The 24,550-nt window shown below is 37.1% G+C and overlaps 2 protein-coding genes and 1 long non-coding RNA gene across 6 annotated transcripts in view; 1 reads left to right on the top strand and 2 right to left on the bottom strand.

The window, feature by feature from the left end:
* LUZP4 (leucine zipper protein 4) overlaps positions 1-24,550 on the top strand; it is a 389,928-nt gene that overhangs the window by 96,203 nt on the left and 269,175 nt on the right. The gene's annotated exons all lie outside the window — the stretch shown is intronic.
* Positions 1-24,550, bottom strand: part of IL13RA2 (interleukin 13 receptor subunit alpha 2) — a 139,456-nt gene that overhangs the window by 59,979 nt on the left and 54,927 nt on the right. Inside the window, exon 8 of one of the 3 annotated variants that reach the window (XR_014239577.1) lies at positions 10,265-10,425. Coding sequence is in view for 2 of the 3 variants with exons in the window: in XM_082377392.1 (XP_082233518.1) it covers positions 10,412-10,425 (14 nt within the window). In the remaining variant the exon portion in view is untranslated. Of the gene's footprint in view, positions 1-9,879; positions 10,426-24,550 lie in introns of those variants that run through there. The other 2 variants (XM_082377393.1, XM_082377392.1) reach the window with 2 other exon arrangements.
* The window catches only part of LOC309620815, a 333,501-nt gene that overhangs the window by 46,828 nt on the left and 262,123 nt on the right, over positions 1-24,550 (bottom strand). The gene's annotated exons all lie outside the window — the stretch shown is intronic.

Below are 24,550 nucleotides of genomic sequence, written 5' to 3' on the forward strand. Positions count from 1 at the left end.
GAATGTAAAGTGGTGCAGCTACTTTGGAAAAGTTTGGCAGTTTCTTAAAATTTAAACATAGCATTACTATATGACTGAGCAAGTCTACTACTAAGTGTATAACCAAGAGAACTGGAAACAGGCATTAAAACAAAGGCCTGTTCATAAATGTTCATACCATCATTATTCATAATAAATAATGAGTGGAAACAACCCAAATGTCCATCAACTAATGAATGGATATATGATGGTTACACACTGTGTAAATATACTAAAAAAAATTGAATTATACACTTTAAATGGGTATACATAGATCTTGTATAAATTATATCAATAGAATTTAAATGTTCAGACATATTTAAAACTTGTTTTAAAATAATTAAAGAGGAGGATATCTACAGAAACAGCAGCCTTAAAAGTGGAAGATTTGTCAAAATCTTCCAGAGACTAGAAGAGAAGGGAACACAGTATTATTTTATTTTAGATTTTAAAATAACAATATGAGTAAGAGATGAGTAACAGAATTTATAGACAAATCTCACTCATGATCATAGATGCAAAGATCAAAAACAAAAAACAAAAACAAAAACAAAAGCAAACAGAAACTAGTGGTGTGTAAAAATAATAATACATTATTAAAGTTAGGTTGATCTCAGGAAAATAAGGCTGGTTTAACATTATCAAACCCATAGGTATAATTCAACTTTTAACAGATTAAAAGAGCAAATATGTATAATGATCTCAATAGGTACAAATTTTTTAATAAAATTCAATATAGATTCAAAATTTTTTAATCTTACCAATGAGGAATAATATGGAATTTTGCTAACACGATAAAGGGTATCAACCAAAAAATATAGTAAATATCATTCTCAATAATTAAAGGTTTGAAATCCTTCCTTCCTTTAAAACCAAGAAGGAAACAATGATATCCACTATTACTGCTTCCCTTCAACAATGTACTGCAGAACAGATTAGGGAGACCCGAAATATTCATTCACATATGGAAATAATACATGTCAGAGCTCATTGTAAATCAGTGGGGAAAGGAGGAATGGTTCAGTAAGATATACTTGGATAAGCTGATTACCCATTTAGAAAAAAATGAAGTTGAAGTCCTATATTACACCATACACAATATTTAATTCAAGATGAATTCAAGGCTTAAATGTGAAAGAGAAAACTTCAAAACTTTTTGAAGGAAATATAAAAAGAATATTTATATGACCTTAGAAAAAGAAATGATTTCTTAAACGAGAAAACAAAAGAACTAACAAGGAAAACATTCCCATAGCACCTATTCCTTATTTCTATAATTCTATTATATCTAATTTTACAGAGGATTGTCATTACTTACTTGATTGTCTACTCCACTGAACTAACAACTACTTGAGGACAGGAACTGTATCCTATTAATTTTATCTTCCCCCTCACCCTGTATGTGTTAGTTGTGTCTCTATAATACAAGAGAAGAGAGAGTTTCAGGGAAAAGTGTAGCTTTTACTTTTCCCTTGATTTGGCACTTCACTGCTTTTCCCTCCCAGACAATTACCCAAGTTTTTCTCTCCTTGTTAGATATATGAAGTAACACACATGTATAATACCATCTTCATCCAAGCCATATTTTTCACTACCTACTCTTGATCATCTACACCATTTGTAAAATTTTAGTCCAATATCTCATTTCTTCATGGCCTGAATTTCTTGGCTTTCAAAGGGTACAATTAAGTGAAGAATAAAGGTCTACTAATGACGAAAGGAAAAAATTCCAAGTATTATTTGTTCAGTTCTAAGTTGGATCTCTGGAGGCTAATCTCCAGAAAAGAGATTCCAAAGGTGCAAGTAAAATTCAGAACGAGAGGACTACATCACTTCAGACCAGTCTTAGATCTGCAAGAGACCTTCCCAAGGTAACTTGGTCTAATTCCCCTTCAAATGTGAGAATTTCTTCTTCTACAGTCCTGACATTTCATGAACTACCTCAGCTGTAATACTTCAAACAGAACACTGCTGGTGACAAGAAGCTCACTGAGACGGAAGTCTGTTCCATTTTGTTTTGTCCTAACTAATCATTCTAAATCTAGAAAAGGGAACACACAGCCCTGAGGTAATAGGAGTACTGTCAAATTTTCCATATTTCTGTAGGTGGTTTCCCAAAATATTTTCTCTAGAAAGTTTTTCAACATGACCCCCTAGATGGCATAACTAATGACAAACACAAAATTCCCCAAAGCCTCTTGTATATAGAAAAGCAACTAGTTGAAGCTAGTCACTGTCCTCTAAATTGTACATTCCAGAAATATCAAGTCATTTGAAAAGGCACAAGAAATTGAATCATGAAAATCATACACCTGCAGCTCCATAGGGTGTGTCAATAATCAGATTATCAATGAATCAGCGATGAATGCTTAAGGGTGCTTTGGAAAAGAGTCTAAAGAAGACATAGAAGTCAAGGGTTAATTTCATTAAAAGAATCAAAATATGTCAGAATAGGAAAGGTCTCTGAGAAATCATTTAGTCCAGCTGTATTATACAGAATATGAGTCCTACAAAAGATTCTAAATCAAAAAGATTTCATGCTTAATACATGTAAAATAAAACAAAGCAAAATGGTTCATACTAAAGTCTCCTCCAGAAAACCCTAGAAGACATTAATATATTACAGGATCTTGATAATGAATAGAAACCTATTTAACTTTGCTTAGAGCATCTCAAATATATCTAGGTACGGCCAACCTTTTTTAGTAACACCTAGCAAAACATTAGTGCAATATACACCAAGAAATGTTAACCTACTTGAATTTTCTCATTTTAAAAATGAGGGAAGAAAGACCTATAAAAGTTTTTGAAATGCCTAAATCAACAAAACTACTTATTTGCAGAGCCAGGACTACAACTCAGTTATCATGGCAGCTTATAAGTGTGGAGCATTCTTCTCTTCTGCCTTTAGTCTCTCCAAATCCCTGGGGAAGGATGACATTCCAAACATAACCACAAATTGGTTTCTTGGAACTCTCCTTCATTTCTTCTTTAAGAAAATTTTATTACCCATAGCAGTGATTTGCAACCAGATGGGTGATGCTAAAGGAGACCAGGAAGAAGTATTAACGGAATCTGTAGGGCAAGGAGAAGTATTTTTTAAAGCATATTAAATGTTAAAGTATACTTTTTTATTTGGAAAAAAAGAAGATATTTTCTTTCCTTACATAAGGCTTTCTGTAGGAAATGACATTTAATCCCACAAAGAACAAGTAGTAATCAGCCAGTCCAGCCAAACTAGGAGTAGTTGAAGGGTGTTGCAGGCAGAGAGGGTAGTAAATTTTAAGGACTAGAGGCAAGAGAGGTCATGCCATGGCTAAGGAACTACAATTAGTTTAGTGTGGTTGAAAGACAGAGAGAGAAGGCTGTTGGTGGAGGCGGGAAGAACCAAGGGAACGGGGTGGTGGGAAAAGGTATGTACTCAGAGATAAGCAACATAGTGAAGAACCAATGAAAGGCCAGATCACGAAGGGCCTTGTACCTCATGCAATGGAATTGATCTTTATCATGTCAGCAATAGTAACACGTTGAAAAGTTTAAGCAGGAGAGTTTCATAATCACATTTGCATTATAGAAAAATCACTCAGGGGGAAAGTCTACACTTTCTCACAGGAAGAAGTTTTTAATGTGCTCAAACTTTTCTGGCACTTAATTTCCATTTTCTTAATGAGTGTGGCCTTTGTCCTGAGTGCTGAATGATTAACCTACAGGGACTACGGAGAGATTCTAAGAGCCTAAATTACTCAGAAATTGAGGTGCAAGAGTCGGTTCACCAAAAGGGCACAGTTGGCTCATAAGCAGTAACATAAATTAGCCAAGTCAGTAAGTATTTCAGTTGGGGTCACCAAGAGTATAGTTCACAAGGAAACTCACACTTGCTATTTCTGTAAGATAGTAAATTCAATGGAAGTACTTTATTTGTAAGTTGTGCTAAAGTTTATAATATTCCAATTGAAAAAATAAAAATTTGGAATTTTTTTCATGAATTACTCTAATTCATTATTGTCTTGGAATCAACTGTCCACCCTCACCCCAGGACTTAGATTGAAGAAGTCTGTTACCACATTTTTGGCCACAGTTGCAATGTGGTGATTCTCATGAGCAATCTACGTGTACAGAATTCATTTTACAAGGAATTATTTCAATGAAAGTGCCCAACTATATTAGGGTCTCTTATCCCACTTAGCTGTCATGGGACCTACATAACTCCAATGCCATATAACAATTCTTTGGTGCCTTAAATTCTTTGTCATCTTCAAATCCCTATAGAAGCAAAAATATTAATTATATTAAAAGCATAAATAATAATAGAAACAAAAATAATACTAATAATGCAGTACTTTCTATATCCTATGCACTGTGCTAGACACTACATGCTTTATCTCATACATGTACAAAATCCTATGAGTTAGATAGCTGTTAATATTCCAATTTGACAGATGAGGAAACTAATCCTTAGAGAGATTAAGTAAACTTCCCGGGGTCATACATATTTGATCAAAATCAGAATTCAATCCAGGTCTGTATGACAGCAAAACCTAGCTCTTCACCTTATACTTTCTTTCTAATATTTCTAGTTACCTGTCATACAGTACTTGCTTGGAACTAGGCCAATTTATAAGCACTATATAATTTAACCTGCAAACTAACCTACCAAAAGTTAATCTTATCCATATTTTATAGATGAAGAATCCGATGCTCAAAAAATTTATTTAAATTGCTAATTGTTATACAGGTAGAAAGAAGCAAAGGCAAGATTCAGATCTAGATTTGTCTGATCCTAATTCTGTGTGTTTAACCACAGTCTATACAATTAGAGTGTGATAACATAAACCAGTAGTTCCTTATTCTACATAGAGCTCCATGACTTTGAGTATGTGGATCAAGTTTCACTATGGTGGTAGAGGAAGGAGTTGGCAAGGGGAGAAGAAGGGAGGCTGAGAGAGTATGCCTCTCTTTCCCACTTTTCTTATACTTCAACTGGTGCAACTTCACTTTTATCTGTTTTATATTTTTAGTGTTCAAGATTTCAAAAGAAGAAAGCATTTCACTATTTTCAAGTTCTTATTCACTAACACCTTAACTGAGAGATTAGTTGAAAGTCATCTGAGAGCTGAAGGAATGGAACTCCAGAATTGGGATCAGTGCAACTCTTAAGCGTCAGTATATCAGCCATATCATTTACAAATATTTTCTCCCAGTCAGTACGTTGTCTTTTCATTTTATCAATGGTTTCCTTTGCTGTGCAAAAGCTTTTAAGTTTAACTAGGTCCCATTTGCTTATTTTTGCTTTCACTTCCTTTGCTTTATGAGACAGATCCAAAAAAAATATTGCTGCAATTTATGTCAAAGAGTTTTCTGCCTATGTTTTCCTCTAGGAGTTTTATTGTTTCCAATCTTACATTTAGGTCTTTAATTCATTTTGAGTTTATTTTTGTATTTTGTGTTGGAAAATGTTCTAATTTCATTTTTTCATATGTAGCTGTCTAGTTTTCCCAGCATCACTTATTGAAGAGACTTTCTTTTCTCCATTGTATATTTCTTGCTTCCTCTGTCATAGATTAATTGGCCACAAGTACACGTGTTTATTTTGGAGCTTTCTATTTTGTTCCATTGATCTAGGTGTCTGTTTTTGTGCCAGTACCATACTGTTTCAATTACTTTAGCTTTGTAGTATGGTCTAAAGTCAGACACTGTGATTCCTCAAGCTCTGTACTTTCTCAGGATTGCTTTGGCTATTTTGGGTCCTTGGTGTTTCCATACAAATTTTAAAATTATTATTTCTAGTTCTGTGAAAAATGCCATTGGTATTTTGATAAAGATTGCATAGAATGTGTAGATTGCCTTAGGTAGTGTGGTCATTTTAACAATATTAATTCTTCCAATCCAAGAACATGCTATATCTTTCCATCTGTTTGTGCTGTCTTCCATTTCTTTTATCAACGTCTTATAGTTTTCTGAGTACAGAGTACAGGTCTTTTGCATCTTTAGGTAAGTGTATTCCTAGGTATTTTATTCTTTTTAATGTGATGGTAAGTGGGATTGTTTCCTTAACTTCTTTTTCTAATAGTTCATTGTTAGTGTAAAGAAATGCAACAGATTTCTGTATGTTAATTTTGTATTCTGCAACTTTACCAAATTCATTGACGAGCTCTAGTAGTTTTCTGGTGGCATCTTTAGGATTTTTTATGTAGATTATCATGTCATCTACAAACGGTGACACTTTTACTTCTTCCTTTCCAATTTGGATTCCTTTTATTTCTTTTTCTTGTCTGATTACTGTCACTAGGACTTCTAATATGTTGAAGAAGAGAGACGCGAATGGACATCCTTGTCTTGTTCCTGATCTTAGTGGAAATTCTTTCAGTTTTTCACCATTGATTATGATGCTTGCTGTGGGCTTGTCATATATGGCCTTTACTATGTTGAGCTATGTTCCCTCCATGCCCACTTTCTGGAGAGTTTTTATCATAAATGGATATTGAGTTTTGTCAAAAGATTTTTCTGCATATTTGTAAATGATATGGCCGATAAGGAGTTAATATCCCAAATATATAAATAGCTTATGCAACTCAACATCAAAAAAACATACAGCCCAATTAAAAAATGGGCAGAAGACCTGAATAGACATTTTTCCAAAGAGGACATGCATATAGCCAACAGGTACATTAAAAGATGCTTGATATCACTAATCATCAGGGAAATGCAAATCAAAACCACAATGAGACATCACCTCACACCTGTCAGGATGGCTATCATCAAAAAGAATACAAATAACAAATGTTGGCAAGGATGTGGAGAAAAGGGAGCCAGTGTACACTGTTGGTGGGAACGTAAATTGGTACAGCCACTATGAAGAACAGTATGGAGGTTTCTCAAAAGACTAAAAATAGAACTACCATATGACCCAGCAATTCCACGCCTGGGTATATATCCAAAAAAAAACCCCAAAAAACACTAATCAAAAAGATACATGCACCCCAATGTTCATAGCAGCATTGTTTTCAATTGCCAAGGTATGGAAACAACCCAAGTGTCCATCAACAGATGAGTGGATAAAGAAGATGTGGCATATATGCACAACGGAACACTACTGAGCCATAGGAAAAAATGAAATTTTGCAACAACATGGATGTACTTGAAGTGTATTATGCTAAGTGAAATTAGACAGAGGACAAATACTGTATGATATCACTTATACATGGAATCTTAAAAATACAACAAACTAGTAAATACAACAAAAAAGAAACAGACTCACAGATACAGAGAACAAACTAGTGGTTACCAGTGTGGTGAGGTAAGGGAGGAGGGGCAAGATAGGGTAGGGGATTAAGAGGTACGAACTACTATGTATAAAATAAGCTACAAAGATCTACTGTACAACACAGGGAATATAGCTAATATTTTATAATAACTATAAATGGAGTATAACCATTAAATAGTGTGAATCACTATACTGTACACCTATAACATAAAATATTGTACATCAGTTATACTTCAATTAAAAATAAAGACTCAGTATAGAATCCAGGAGTAAAATCCTGGGAATGGGGATCTTATGTGAAGCACTTTTTTTTTCTCTCTCTCCTCCTGTGGCGGTTCCAGTCTCTGATTCCAAAAATATAGAAAGAAGGGAGAGTTATCCTAAAACTAACAGTTGCAACATCAAGTTCCCTGCCTTGTAACATCTCAGTCAGCTTCAGACTCCAAGCCATGAAAGTCTGTACTGGGCCAGTCTTGTGGATTATAAATTCGCATTCCTTCTATTCTGCCCCGGAAGCAGGGGGATGGGTCTCATGAAACTAAATGCTTTTTACTTTGCCAAAAGACTCTTACAGTCATAGAGATCAAATAGATCCAAATACAATGGTTCTTTCCTAAATATACTCCACGGAGCCCCTAAAACACTCATTGAAAAAAAGATCCAGGGACAAGTAAGTGTTGGAAATGCTGCATAAGCTCTGTGACTCAAAAACACAATGACCTATAACTAATCATCCAAACTAGGCCAATTCTGAGAGCCAAAGGGAATTTATTAATAATTACACAGAGACAACAAACACATACTGGAAATGTCCTGGGCAAATTAGGACCTATGGTTAGTCTGCTATTTAATCTAGAACTTTCCAAATTTATTTGGTCACAGAATATTTTTTTTCCTCCTTGTAACACCTGCTAACCTCAGGAGAGACCATTATTCCACAGAATATACTTTAGGGAACACCAAATGTAGAGGTTTTAGGAGAATCTGCATGAAATGCAATAGACCAATGCTTCTCAATCATTTTCTGTAAATGCACACCTAGGAGGAAATTGTTAATATTTTTGTGGCACAAAAAGTAAATAGCTGAGGCTCCTTGTAGCCAGAAAGAACTGGCCAGGGAGTTGGGCATTTGAGAGAATTACTATCTCAGCACTCTTCTAATCCTCGGATACATGTAGAGATCCAGCGTACAGCTCAGGGAAGTTGTGACTAGACCAAAACACACTCACAGATGACCTCCGTGTATTTCTCTTCCTTAAAGACCAATTGCAGGGGATTAAATTAAATGAAGGAATGAAGGACTTACAAAATTTTTTTGCCCTTTTAGCCTTCTCTTGGCCTCTTTTGTTGCATAGAATTTGGGTCAGTGTCAGAAATCTTAAAAATGATGGGAAATGCAGCAAATCTCCTGACTGACTCAATCTGAATAAAAAATACTTCCATAGAAAAATAGATAGTATATTAGGTATTTCAACACAGTCTAACACAAGGAATTGGTTAAATAAGCAGTAAAAGCAAAAAGGGAACACAGAGGCAACACAGAGGCCCAGCTCAGGCCTCAGAACTCTGAGGAGGGTGCACTGCCCAAATGATTCTGGCACATCAGAGGGCACAGTGAGGCTGGTTCTGGAGTGCTAAATGAAGGTGGAGATTTGGTTTTGTCACAGCTTCCTGACCAATAAACAAACTGCAGATAATTCAGTCATTCAACTGTGGAAACATTTTGAAGGCAGACACTTGAACTCTGAATCTTCAGGTACTGGATTTACTACGAGCAGCAGAAATATTCCCAACCAGAGACTCTTGTCACTGAACTGAGGACTGGACTCTCAGGTAGCTCTACATAAATTTGAGTTTACCTACCTCAATAACCCCACAGAAAACACCTTGGAAAGGGGTTCAATTTAAATGGGAATTTGAAGCCCCGAAGCCTTATAAAGCTGCTTTGAAAATTTTAGTGAAGAGGAGGGAGGCAAAAGGGGGAGGGAGGGAAGAGAGGGACTTGAGAAGAAAATGTGGGAAGTGTTCCTACATTCTCTATTCAGGAGGGAATAGAAAACATTTTTAAAGTGTTTTAAGCAAGGAAAGAGCCTTTGAAGTTTAGTCTCCTGCCATATGATTTTACGTTGTGTTATTCACTTCATGATGATCATTTTGCCTTGCAGCTCTTCAGTTGAAAGTCAGAAGCCATACTCTTGACCGGAAGACCTCCAAAGTTTATTTCAGAGAAGGTCACACTCTGCTTACATTCCTCCAAGTTGCTGGTAAAGAGGAAGGGCACAGGAATCCCCTATACCCTGGCCAAGGAGGACACATTGCAGTGCTCCCATGACCCAGAAGAATATGAGCCAGATTAAAGATTATGACCTGAGATTATAAACTGATAAAAACATTTTAAAATAACATATTCAGAGACGTATTCTATCTTAAAGGTTAAGATTGTAGGTACTGGGATATTATAGAACAGGGATTAAATCCTGGCTCCTTTGCTTCTTAGCTATTGACCTTGAGCAAGTTTCTAAACTAACCTCTCTAAGCTTCAGTTTCTTTATTTGTTAAATGGTATAATCTCTATGTTGGCAGTATCCACAGAGTTATCTCTGTCTAGGCACTTCCAAACTCACATACCCACGCTCAAAAACCTACTCAGCAAACAAAGGACCCTCCAGTTGTTAGTAGCCCCCCCTTCCTCAGAGGGCAGCAAATGATTATAAATAATTTTTGCTGTCCCATGTAGACAATTACAGAGGCTACCAAACAGGGTTATTGTGAAATTGAATGAGATAATGGATCTAAAGTGATTTGCACGCTGGCACATAAGTGTAAACCAAATGTTAGCTGTTGTTATTTTGATTATTACTATTTAGCTTATGGACTCTTTCACTGAGCATATTTCTCCAATGTCTGTGCAAATGATAACGTGGATGGTAGGGACGTACTTAAGGTTTTAGTGTAAATTTAAAAGAAAAAAAAAACACTCACAAACTCAAAAATCAGATCCTGTGTCTTTAAGGAGGTTCACTTTGCCCGGGCATTGTTTTCTCTTTTGCCCTGAATATTTGCAGTGCAGTCCTCACAAAGTAAATTGTCTCCTGCGTCATCCATATCCTGTGTTCTGGTGGAAGTGCATCATTTTACATCTTCTGAGAGAAATAAAGAGAAACATAACATTTATTGAGCTCTTATTTTGTGATCTGTGAAATACTACATAATGTGGTTATTTAATCCTCAAGAAAGAAAAGTAAGTGGTATTATTCTCCCATTTGGAATGTTGGTCTCAGAGATGTTAATTAATCCTAATGTTATCCCTTGCTTTGAATAGGATACCGCCAAACCCACACCAGTCACAAACCTCCCACCACAACCAAATCTATTAATCTAGAGGGAAAAATTTAAAAAACACAACAACACATTTCCAAGGTATGTGCACAGTGTTTCAAAATATCTTGAAATCTGAAGACTTTATAAATTGATGTTTTTCCTTTGCCAATGGCTTTGCTTTGTCCTAGACACTTTGTCACAGCTGTTGGATTGTCAAAAGTAAATAAAAGAACATCCTTGCTATTCTCTTTGCCTCATCTGATCCTTGTTTCTTTACATTCAGGTAGAATAGAGGGGCTGAGTTCCTGAGCTCCCTCCTGCCAGGAATGTACATCTATTAAGAAAAATTATGTCTTTGTCTCAGCCAGATTTCTCCCTTTTCTCCCCTTTTCTCTCCAACCACTCCCTCAAAACAGGAAATCATAGGATCTCTGACCCTGGGCTGTCCCTGGTTACAGACTTCTAATTCTCCACTTCTCTTTTTAAACCAGCATCTAGAAGGGGCCTGGAGATGGTTGCTTTCACATTCCTATTCAGATCACGTTCTCAGCACCAACCCTTCCCATCTTCTGCCTGTGAACTTCCTTTTCACACAGCTCCAAGCAGAAGTAGAAGCAGTGGGTTTGAAGGAGGGGAAGTTAGACTTTGGAGATATGTTTGGGGTGATTGTAAGACATTTGAATAGAGATGCAGATATGGGGCTCGGGTCAAAGCTCTGGAATGAAGACCCAGAAATGGGAGGTGGTACCCAAGGCCAAGAGAATGGATGAGGTTACACAAGGAGACAATGGAGGAGAAACGAACGGAAGGAAGGGGAAGGGAAGAGAACAGTGTTCAGAACAGAATTCTGGGGTCTGACTACTTGGCAAAGACAGGGCAAGAAGAGGAAGATTGGCTAGGGAAGTGAGCAGAGGACAGATTACCCATCTATCTATCTCACTCTTTCCATAGTCGCATCAGCTGTTGACTGCACAGTACTTGAAGCCGGTATGAACTCCATCATCAGCTGTCTATTTTTATTGTCTTATGTACTTGCTGTTAACTTCTAAACATTTTTTTCCATCCTTAAGGACACTGAAGGACAATTTGTTTCTCATTCAGCATCAGATTGAATCAAAGATTTTGGTTAAGCAGGCAGTAAACAAATCTAAACCTCTGTGTGCCCAAGAAACACAAGTGCCCTTCCTTAACGACTATCTCCTCCTGAGTAATACTCTAGCCTTCAGTGTTAGCATTACCTTACTTTTCAGGTGGGCAGGTCTTTGGAGTTATTAACATATCTCAAACTGTTTTGTCCTTGAAATACTCTCTTAGGAGATATAAATAGTGGTGGTCTACTTATACGTGGAATCTAAAAAAGCCAAGCTCATAGAAACAGAGTAGAATGGTGGTTACCAGGGGCTGAGGGGTGAGGGAAAGAGAGAAATATTGGTCAAAGGATACAAACTTCCAGTTATCAGATGAATAGGTTCTGAGGATCTAATGTACAGCATGGTGATTATGATTAATAATATGGCATAAAATACTTGAAAGTTGCTGAGATCTTATATGTTCTTACCACAGTAAAGAAGTAGTAATTGGGGCTTCCCTGGTGGCGCAGTGGTTAAGAATCTGCCTGCCAATGCAAGGGACATGGGTTCGAGCCCTGGCCCAGGAAGATCCCACATGCCACGGAGCAACTAAGCCCGTGCGCCACAACTACTGAGCCTGAGCTCTAGAGCCCCCAAGCCACAACTACTGAGCCCATGTGCCACAACTACTGAAGCCTGCATGCCTAAAGCCTGTACTCCGCAACAAGAGAAGCCATGACAGTGAGAAGCCCCTCACTGCAACGAAGAGTAGCCCCCGCTCACTGCAACTAGAGAAAGCCTGCACACAGCAACAAAGACCCAACACAGCCAAAATTAAATTAATTAATTTTTTAAAAAGTGGTAATTATGTCGTGTGATGGAGGTATTAGCTAAGGCTATGATGGTAATCATTTTGGAACATGTGTGTCAAATCCACACATTGTAAAGTTGTTTACCTTATTTATTTATTTATTTTATTTTTTGGCTGTGTTGGGTCTTCGTTTCTGTGCGAGGGCTTTCTCCAGTTGCGGCAAGCGGGGGCCACTCTTCATCGCGGTGCGCGGGCCTCTCACTATCGTGGCCTCTCTTGTTGCGGAGCACAGGCTCCAGACGCGCAGGCTCAGTAGTTGTGGCTCACGGGCCCAGTTGCTCCGCGGCATGTGGGATCTTCCCAGACCAGGGCTCGAACCCGTGTCCCCTGCATTGGCAGGCAGATTCTCAACCACTGCGCCACCAGGGAAGCCCTAAAGTTGTATACCTTAAACATGCCCAATGTTGTATGTTAATTATACCTCAATGAAGCTAGATTAAAAATAGCTTTATTTGTGGATTTTAAAAAGTAATTTCCCAATTAAACAAATTTGAAAAATGCTGAATGTTACTATCTGAGAGCCACAACATGTAGTATAATAAAGGCTCTGCCAAGTCCTGCAGTTAAAAAACAAAAAGATTTAACTTTGCTTAACCAGAATTTCCCAGTTATTTGAACCCAGAATGCTTTTTCTATGGAACACTTACTAACATCCAGCAGACCGAAGTTCCACAGAGCACATGTAGGTGTTTTACTAATCCAAAGAACACTTTTTAACACTAACCACAAAATCCATTTTACAACCAAGGAAAATTATCTGCACTTAAAAGTGCTCTCATTTTCATGGGAATTGCTACATAGTATATCAAGCTATCTAGTACGGCCAGTGGTACATACTGGCCGGAGAGCTAAGGAGGGATGAGGGAAAGTCTGTGTTATGTAAGAGAGAGAAGTTTACTGGCTGTCTTAGTCAGTTTGGGTGGCTATAGCAAATTACCATACACTGTGGATTAAACAACAAATATTTATTTCTCACAGTTCTGGAGGTTAAGTCCAAGACCAAAGCACCAGCATATCTAGTGTCTGATAGGGCATGCTTCCTGATTCACAAATGACCTTCTTGTTGTTATATTCTCACAAAAAGAGAGAGAAAAGAAGCAAGTTCTTTCACATCTCCCCTTATAAGAGCATTAATCCCATCATGTGGGCTCCACTTTCATGACCTAATTACCTCCCAAAGGCCCCATCTCCTAATATCATCACATTGTGGATTCGAATTTCAACATATGAATTTTGAGAGGACATAAACATTCAGTTCATAGCATTGGCCCATATTGGAAAATGGCCTGTGCCTTTGGCCTCATTAACACCATGTTCTCAATAGCTGAATGAACCAACCTCAGACAGGATAACACACACCTCAGCAACATGCAATTTTCCAGTGCCTTTCTCTGTTCTTTAAACATGGAGTTGTTATTAATTAGTAAAACAATTCTTGTTCTGGAAAGTTACTTTCCAAACTGATGGTGTCTGCTACAGGAAATAGCTTGCAGACATCTTTTAATTTAGTATTTGAAAAAGTACAAATCTGTACCTCAGCTCTTCTTTCTTAGCTAGCATCATGTTTTAAACACTGTTTTGCCTTAAAATTTTTTACTTTATCAGTTTGGAATTCTAACTGCATACAGTAAACTTGAGTTGCAGACCAAGTTCCCTTGAAATTGGTAGCTCAGGCAATTATTTCATATAAGACATTAAAAAAATCAAACTACAGGGACTTCCCTGGTGGTCCAGTGGTTAAGAATTTGCCTTCCAACGCAGGTTTGATACCTGGTCAGGGAACTAAGATCCCACATGTCACGGGGCAACTAAGCCCACGTGCTGCAACTACTGAGCCTGCACGCTTTAGACCCCGCACTCTACAACTAGAGAGCCCGTGCACCACAACTTCTGAACCCATGCACCACACCTAGAGAGAAGTCTGAGCACCGCAACTAGAGAAGCCCACACTCCGCAAAGAAAGATCCCACATGCATAATGAAACCCCGTGTGCCACAACTAAGACCCGACACAGCCAAAAAAAAAAAAAAACCTACAAGAATTTTTTTATATTCTTTAAATGATGGAAAATAGCGCAAGCTAATTTTCTGACTGGTGGAGAGAGTGAATGAGAAAACACTTCATTCATGCCATTATGTCTTCCTTTATAGACCAAGGTTTTTACTCTTTCTTGCCACTTCAAGAATATTTACTGAGCACCTATTCATTTACTATAGGATAGTATATTGGATATAGCTCTAAAGTTGAGTACTGGCTTCCATTCCCCTCCACAACTGACTTACTAGGTAATCCTCCCAAGTCATTTAACTTTCTTTTGTCCCAATTTTCTCATTAATTACTATGCTATCTAGAAGTTTCTACGAAGAACTTCAATCCCACAGCCCACTCTTCCAACTACCTCACATGCTTAATTCTGAAAATGAGTGCTGGTAAAGATGGCCAAAGTCCAGAATATTTTAAGGCCTTCTGCAAAAGATTGGAGCTATCTGTATGAAGAGGAAATAGAGTTCAAATTATTCCCTTCTCAGGGTATAATCCTTTTGGATTTGACTCTGTTGACTGACCCTTCTGACGTGTTCTCCATATAACCAATGCCCTGAGAGGGGTCAAGGCATTCACCTGTTTGCAAGGAGACACAATTTGCTTAACCACCACCCAAAATATAAATATAAAAAAATTAACAAACCTTGAACTAAACCTCACAACTTATACAAAGTTAACTTGAAATGGATCATAGATTTAAATGTAAAACTGTAAAACTTTTAGAAGGTAAAATAAGAGAAAATCTTCAGCACCAAGAGCTTGATGAGGCGTTCTTAGGCATGACACCACATGCAAAATCCATAAAAGGAAAAATTGATAAATTGTATGTCAACAAAATTAAAATACTTTGCTCTGAGAAAGACCTTGTGAAGGAGATGTAAAAACAAGCTACAGACTGGGAGAGAATATTTGCAAACCTCATATCCAAAAAAAGGTATCATGTCTAGAATATATAGTTGATACTTGAACAATGTGGGGGTTTGGGGCGTCAACCCTCTGCTCAGTTGAAAATCTGCATATAACTTATAGTTCACCCTCCATACCCATGTTTCCTCCATATCCACAGTTCTGCATCCACAGATTCAACCAAACACAAATGGTGTTGTACTACTGAAAACATTCCATGTATAATTGGACCCACACTGTTCAAACCCATGTTGTTCAAGGGTCAACTGTATAAAGGATTATCAAGACTCAGCAGTAAGAACACAACCAAATTAGAAAATGGGCAAAAGACATAAAGAGACATTCCACCAAAGAGGATATAAAGATGGCCAATAAGCACGTGAAAAAATGTTCCACGTCACTTATTATTAGGGAAATGTAAATTGAAACCACAATGAGATAGCACTACATACTTATCAAAATAGCTAAAATAAAAAATAGTGATACAGAGAAACAATATTCATTCATTGCTGGTGGGAATGAAAAATGGTATGGGTGCTCTAGACAAGTCTGACAGTTTATTGTAAAACTAAACATGCAACTACTGTATGATCCAGCAACTGCACTCTTGGAAATTAATTATAGAGAAACTAAAACTTATGTTCATATAAAATCCTGTATATGAATATTCATAGCATCTTTATTCATAATAACTAAAAACTGGAGTCATCCCAAATGTTCTTCAGTGGGTGAGTCAATAAAACAACTGTTATACATCTACACTATGTAATTCTACTCAGGAATAAAAAATAACAAACTATTTATACGTACAACTTGGATGATCTCAAAAAATTATGCTGAGTGAAAAAAGCTAATCACAAAAGGCTATATATTATATGATTCCATTTAAACAACATTCTCAAAATGACAAAATTATACAGATGGAGAATAGATTAGTGGTTCACCAGTGGATAAGGACTGGGGACAGGGGGCAGAGAAGGAGAGATGGATGTGGCTAAAAATGGGTAACACTATGGATTTCTGTGGTGATAGAACAGTTCTGAATGTTGATAAAATTGTGAAAAAATTGCATAGAATTACACACACACACACGCGTGCGTGCACGTGCACACACGAGTACATGTAAAACTGGTGAAATAAGCTATGTAGCTTATATCAATGTTGGTTTTCTGGCTTTAATATTGTACTATGTGTATGCAGAATGTTACCACTGAGGGGAACTGGATGAAGAGTACATGGGACCTCTTTGCACATCATTTTGCAACTTCCTGTGAATTTATCACTATTTCAAAATAGTTGTTCTTACAAGAAGGTGCAAACACATGAGTGACACACCAACAAGGTTGATGCTGTTTTGGTTCCAAAATACCAGCATTTACCTATTCCTGGTACTTTGTATTTGCTATTCCCTCTGCTTACAGTACATTTTTCCCGCCATTCCTTCCATGGCTCACTCCTTTTCACTTTTCAGATTTCATCAGAGAGAGCTTTCCTGAGCACTCTTTTCAAAATATTACTAAACACAAACAACCACATAAACAACTTCATAGCACACTATTTCTTCAAAATGCTCATCATAAGCTACATGTTATTTCTTCAATTATTTAGGTTTCTCTGTCTCACTAAACTGCAAGCTCCGTGGAGTAAGGTCCTGTTTATTTTTGGTCACTTTGTATCCCCAGAAATTAACACATTGAAGGCACTCATTAAATATTGTTGAAAAAGAGAATGAATAAATTGTACCATCCCAGCTTGGTGCTGGGGATGCACAAAGCCTAATTTACTAATATACAGCTCTCCTTTACACAGAGTGTCTTCTCAGCTCTCTCAAGAAGCTACCATAGCACTGGTGTGGGGCTAACTAATATTTGGAGATACAAAATCCCAGCCAAGGTTTTAATTTTTTTTGTCTTTTCATCTCATTATGATTAATCCTATGTACCTTATAGGTTTGTTGTAAGAAACAATTAGAGGCATGTTTATGAACATACTTTGAAATGCATAAAAAGCTACAACAGTGCCCAGCAGCACCACCAACATTGTTATCACAGGTTGTTTTGGCAATACACAGAATAGCCTGATGTAGTCAGCTTTATGGGGGCTCTGAATCTTCATGCCAAATATACGCAAACTCCAGTCAGTAGTTACCATGCTGGAATAAGTCCATATTTTCACAAATGAAATTATTTTTTTAAACATCTTTATTGGAGTATAATTTCTTTACAATGGTGTGTTAGCTTCTGCTTTATAACAAAGTGAATCAGTTATACATATACAATATGTTCCCATATCTCTTCCCTCTTGTGTCTCCCTCCCACCCTCCCTATCTCACCCCTCTAGGTGGTCACAAAGCACCAAGCTGATCTCCCTGTGCTATGTGGCTGCTTCCCACTAGCTATCTATTTTACGTTTGGTAGTATATATATGTCCATGACACTCTCTCACCCTGTCACATCTCACCCCTCCCCCTCCCCATATCCTCAAGTCCATTCTCTTGTAGGTCTGTGTCTTTATTCCCGTCTTGCCACTAGGTTCTTCATGATCTTTTTTTTTTTTTTCCTTAGATTCCATATATATGTGTTAGCATACTGTATTTGTTTTTCTCTTTCTGACTTACTTCACTCTGTATGACAGACTCTAACTCCATCCGCCTCATTACAAATACCTCCATTTCATTTCTTTTTATGGCTGAGTAATATTCCATTGTATATATGTGCCACATCTTCTTTATCCATTCATCCGACGATGGACACTTAGGTTGCTTCCATGTCTTGGCTATTGTAAATAGAGCTGCAATGAACATTGTGGTACATGTCTCTTTTTGAATTATGGTTTTCTCAGAGCAAATGGCCAGTAGTGGGATTGCTGGGTCACATGGTAGTTGTATATTTAGATTTTTAACGAACCTCCACACTGTTCTCCATAGTGGCTGTATCAATTTACATTCCCACCAAGAGTGCAAGAGGGTTCCCTTTTCCCCACACCCTCTCCAGCATTTATTGTTTGTACATTTTTTGATGTCGGCCATTCTGACTGGTGTGAGGTGATACCTCATTGTAGTTTTGATTTGCATTTCTCTAATGATTAATGATGTTGAGCATTCTTTCATGTGTTTGTTGGCAATCTGTACATCTTCTTTGGAGAAATGTCTTTTTAAGTCTTCTGCCCATTTTTGGATTGGGTTGTTTGTTTTTGTCATATTGAGCTTCATGACCTGCTTGTAAATTTTGGAGATTAATCCTTTGTCAGGTGCTTCATTTACAAATATTTTCTCCCATTCTGAGGGTTGTTTTTTCGTCTTGTTTATGGTTTCCTTTGCTGTGCAAAAGCTTTTAAGTTTCATTAGGTCCCATTTGTTTATTTTTGTTTTTATTTCCATTTCTCTAGGAGGTGGGTTAAAAAGGATCTTGCTGTGATTTATGTCATAGAGTGTTGTGCCCATGTTTTCCTCTAAGAGTTTTATAGTGTGTGGCCTTAGATTTAGGTCTTAAATCCGTTTTGAGTTGATTTTTGTGTATGGTGTTAGGAAGTGTTCTAATTTCATTCTTTTACAGGTAGCTCTCCAGTTTTGCCAGCACCACTTATTAAAGAGGCTGTCTATTCTACATTGTATATTCTTGCCTCCTTTATCAAAGATAAGTTGACAGTATGTGTGTGGGTTTATCTCTGGGCTTTCTATCCTGTTCCATTGATCTATATTTCTGTTTTTGTGCCAGTACCATCCTGTCTTGGTTACTGCAGCTTTGTAGTGTAGGCTGAAATTAGGGAGCCTGATTTCTCCAGCGCCATTTTCCTTTCACAAGATTGCTTTGGCTATTCAGGGTCCTTTGTGTTTCCATACAGATTGTGAAATTTTTTGTTCTAGTTCTGTGAAAAATGCCATTGGTAGTCCAATAGGGATTGCATTGAATCTGTAGATTGCTTTGGGCAGTATAGTCATTTTCACAATGTTGATTATTCCAATCCAAGAACATGGTGTATCTCTCCATCTCTTTGTATCATCTTTAATTTCTTTCATCAGTGTCTTATAGTTTTCTGCATACAGGTCTTCTGCCTCCTTAGGTAGGTTTATTCCTAGGTGTTTTATTCTTTTTGTTGCAATGGTAAATGGCAGTGTTTCCTTAATTTCTCTTTCAGATTGTTCGTCATTAGTGTATAGGAATGCAAGAGATTTCTGTGCATTCATTTTGTATCCTGCAACTTTACCAAATTCATTGATTAGCTCTAGTAGTTTTCTGGTAGCATTTTTAGGATTCTCTATGTATGGTATCATGTCCTCTGGAAACAGTGACAGCTTTACTTCTTCTTTTTCAATTTGGATGACTTTTATTTCTTTTTCTTCTCTGATTGCTGTGGCTAAAACTTCTAAAACTATGTTGAATAATAGTGGTGAGAGTGGGCAACCTTGTCATGTTCCTGATCTTAGAGGAAATGGTTTCAGTTTTTCACCATTGAGAATGATGTTGGCTGTGGGTTTGTCATATATGGCCTTTATTATGTTGAAGTAGGTTCCCTCTACACCTACTTTCTAGAGAGATTTTATCATAAATAGGTGTTGAATTTTGTTGAAAGCTTTTTCTGCATCTATTGAGATGATCATATGGTTTTTATCCTTCAAGTTGTTAATATGGTGTATCACATTGATTGATTTGCATATATTGAAGAATCCCCGCATTGCTGGGATAAACCCCATTTGATCATGGTGTATGATCCTTTTAATGTGCTGTTGGATTCTGTTTGCTAGTATTTTGTTGAGGATTTTTGCATCTATGTTCATCAGTGATATTGGCCTGTAGTTTTCTTTCTTTGTGACATCTTTGTCTGGTTTTGGTGTCAGGGGGATGGTGGCCTTGTAGAATGAGTTTGGGAGTGTTCCTCCCTCTGCTATATTTTGGAAGAGTTTGAGAAGGATAGGTGTTAGCTCTTCTCTAAATGTTGATAGAATTCACCTGTGAAGCCATCTGGTCCTGGGCTTTTGTTTGTTGGAAGATTTTAATCACAGTCTCAATTTCAGTGCTTGTGATTGGTCTGTTTATATTTTCTATTTCTTCCTGGTTCAGTCTCGGCAGGTTGTACTTTTCTAAGAATTTGCCCATTTCTTCCAGGTTGTACATTTTATTGGCATATAGTTGCTTGTAGTAATCTCTCATGATCCTTCGTATTTCTGCAGTGTCAGTTTTTACTTCTCGTTTTTCGTTTCTAATTCTATTGATTTGAGTCTTCTTCCTTTTTTTCTTGATGAGTCTGGCTAATGGTTTAACAATTTTGTTTATCTTCTCAAAGAACCAGCTTTTAGTTTTATTGACCTCTGCTATTGTTTCTCTCATTTCTTTTTCATTTATTTCTGATCTGATCTTTATGATTTCTTTCCTTCTGCTGACTTTGGGGTTTTTTTGTTCTTCTTTGTCTAATTGCTTTAGGTGTAAGGTTAGGTTGTTTATTTGAGATTTTTCTTGTTTCTTGAGGTAGGATTGTATTGCTATACACTTCCCTCTTAGAACTGCTTTTGCTGCATCCCATAGGTTTTGCGTCATCAGGTTTTAACTGTTTTTTGTTTCTAGGTATTTTTAGATTTCCCTTAGACTTCTTCAGTGATCTCTTGGTTATTTAGTAGTGTATTGTTTAGCCTCCATGTGTTTGTATTTTTTACAGTTTTTTTCCTGTATTGATATCTACTCTCATAACATTGTGGTCGGAAAAGATACTTGATATGATTTCAATTTTCTTAAATTCACCAAGGCTTCATTTGTGACCCAGGATATGATCTATCCTGGAGAATGTTCCATGAGCACTTGAGAAGGAAGTGTATTCTGTTGGTTTTGGGTGGAATGTCCTATAAATAGCAATTAAGTCCAACTTGTCTAATGTGTCATTTAAAGCTTGTGTTTCTTTATTTATTTTCATTTTGCATGATCTGTCCCTTGGTAAAAGTGGGGTGTTAAAGTCCCCTACTATGATTGTTACTGTTGATTTCCCCTTTTATGGCTGTTAGCATTTGCCTTATGTATTGAGGTGCTCCTATGTTGGGTGCATAAATATTTACAATTGTTATACCTTCCTCTTGGATTGATCCCTTGATCACTATGTAGTGTCCTTCTTTGTCTCTTGTAATAGTTTTTATTTTAAAGTCTGTTTTGTCTGATATGAGAATTGCTACTCCAGCTTTCTTTTGATTTCCATTTGCACGGAATATCTTTTCCATACCCGCACTCTCAGTCTGTATGTGTCCCTGGGTCTGAAGTGGGTCTCTTGTAGACAGCCTATATACAGGTCTTGTTTTTGTATCCATTCAGCCAGTCTATGTCTTTTGGTTCGAGCATTTAATCCACTTACATTTAAGGTAATTATCAATATGTATGTTCCTATTACCATTTTCTTAACTGCTTTGGGTTTGTTTTTGTAGGTCTTTTCCTTCTATTGTGTTTCCTGCCTAGAGAAGTTCCTTTAGCATTTGTTTTAAAGCTGGTTTGGTGGTGCTGAATTCTCTTAACTTTTGCTTGTCTGTAAAGGTTTTAATTTCTCTGTCAAATCTGAATGAGATCCTTGCTGCGTAGAGTAATCTTGGTTGCAGGTTTTTCCCTTTCATCACTTTAACTATGTCCTTCTACTCCCTTCTAGCTTGCAGAGTTTCTGCTGAAAGATCAGCGTTAACCTTATGGGGATTCCCTTGTATGTTATTTGTTGTTTTTCCCTCGCTGCTTTTAATATTTTTTCTTTGTATTTAATTTTTGATAGTTTGATTAATATGTGTCTTGGCATGTTTCTCCTTGGATTTATCCTGTATGAGACTCTCTGCACTTCCTGGACTTGATTGACTATGTCCTTTACCATGTTAGGGAAGTTTTCAACTATAATCTCTTCAAAGATTTTCTCAGTCCCTTTCTTTTTCTCTTCTTCTTCTGGGAGCCCTATAATTCGAATGTTGGTGCATTTAATGTTGTCCCAGAGGTCTCTCAGAGTGTCCTCAATTCTCTTCATTCTTTTTTCTTTATTCTTCTCTGTGGTAGTTATTTCCACTATTTTATCTTCCAGGTCACTTATCCATTCTTCTGCCTCAGTTGTTCTGCTATTGATTCCTTCTAGAGAATTTTTAATTTCGTTTACTGTGTTGTTCATCATTGTTTGTTTGCTCTTTAGTTCTTCTAGGCCCTTGTTAAACGTTTCTTGTATTTTCTCCATTCTAGTTCCAAGATTTTAGATCATCATTACTATCATTACTCTGAATTCTTTTTCAGGTAGACTGCCTACTTCCTCTTCATTTGTTTGGTCTGGTGGGTTTTTACCTTGCTCCTTCATCTGCTGCATATTTCTCTGTCTTCTCATTTTGCTTCACTTACTGTGTTTGAGGTCTCCTTTTTGCAGGCACCAGGTTATTAGTTCCTGTTGTTTTTGGTGTCTGCCCCCAGTGGGTGAGGTTGGTTCAGTGGCTTGTGTAGGCTTCCCGGTGGAGGGGACTGGTGCCTGTGTTCTGGTGGGCAGGGCTGCATCTGGCAGTGTGTTTTGGAGTGTCTGTGAACTTAGTATGATTTTAGGCAGCCTCTCTGCTGATGGGCGGTGTTGTGTTCCTGTCTTGCTAGTTGTTTGGCATGGGGCATCCAGCACTGGCACTTGCTGGCCATTGGGTGGAGCTGGGTCTTTTAGCATTGAGATGGAGATTTCTGGGAGAGCTCTTGTCAATTGATATTACATGGGTCCAGGAGGTCTCTGGTGGTTCAATGTCCTGAACTCCTGAACTTGGCTCTCCCACCTTGGAGGCTCAGGCCTGACATCAGGCTGGAGCACCAAGACGAGGTTCTCTTTTTTTCACAGCTCTCCCAGGAATCATGAATTGAAGTCTGAGAAAGCCCATTATGTACAGCTGTGATGGAAATTAACAACTAAAGCAGTGCCATTAGAATTGAATTCTGGATACAAATGCTGGTCCAGGAACCGTTTGATTCTTGTCTTTTGATGGCTTTCATGAAATAGATTTTTGGTCAATTACAATAAGGCAGAATGGAGGAGACTCCTTGCCTGACAGCAGTTTTCCAACAGCCAGATGAAGAGACACATAGGGCAGCGTCCTGAACAAAGGAGCTCCTGTCCTCGTGGAGTTTGGGAACCTGCCAAATTATAATTTTAAAGGAACCATATATGTAGCAAATATGCTACAAGAAAAGAAAGAAGAAAAAGGTAAACAAATAGTAGATGAACAGTATTCACTAAAACATATTGCTGTGAAACAGGGGCAAATCATGACCAAACATATAGCTAAGAATTCAAAGATGTGAATGGAAAAAACACCTTGTCTTTAAAAAAAATAAAGGACACAAAATAAAATTCTCAAGAAAGGTTAAGATGACAGAAGAAGATTGAAATGAGTTGGAAAAGTTCAGGAAAGTAGAAGAAAAAAATTAAACTATCACAGAAATTAAGGCCATTTTGGAAGCAGCAAAAAGGAATAGAAACATAATTAAAATCACTGAAAGAAATAGGAAGACTGACCTGAGAAAAGTGGTTTTTAAAAAATGGAAAAGAATTTAAAAGAATTAGAAAGAAACTGTTGACTTTTTAAGACATAACTAGGAGATCCAACACATACATAATTGGCTTCCCAGAAAAAGGGAAGGACAAATTAGATGAGAAAAAATTGTTCAAGAGCTTGATACTAGGAAATTTCCTTAAATTCAAAGAAATATTTGAATTTATATGTTAAAGAACACATGACATTCCAAGAAAAACAGACATTAAGACATTATCCTAGTAAAGTTCCTGGATTTCAGAAACAGAAAGACTCCTTTGGACACTCAGACAAAAAACAAAACAAACAATAAAAAGTGGGAGAAGTTCATGCTGAACTTAAACTTTTGTGTAGAAGCATTAAACTCAGGAAAAGAAAATGTGGACAGTGTTGTTCAATTAGAAATAAATATTTTCCAATATAAATGAAAAAAATTATTAGAGGACAAATTTAGCAAAGTAAGAACTGATGGTATAAACAGCAGCAGAAGTTTTGTTGAGCAGTGGATCTATTTAAACATAAGATTAAAGATAAAACACCTGTGGAAATTATGGTAA

The sequence above is a fragment of the Balaenoptera borealis genome (genome assembly GCF_965194805.1).
Source record: "Balaenoptera borealis genome assembly, chromosome: X".
NCBI classification, from domain to species: Eukaryota; Metazoa; Chordata; class Mammalia; order Artiodactyla; family Balaenopteridae; genus Balaenoptera; species Balaenoptera borealis.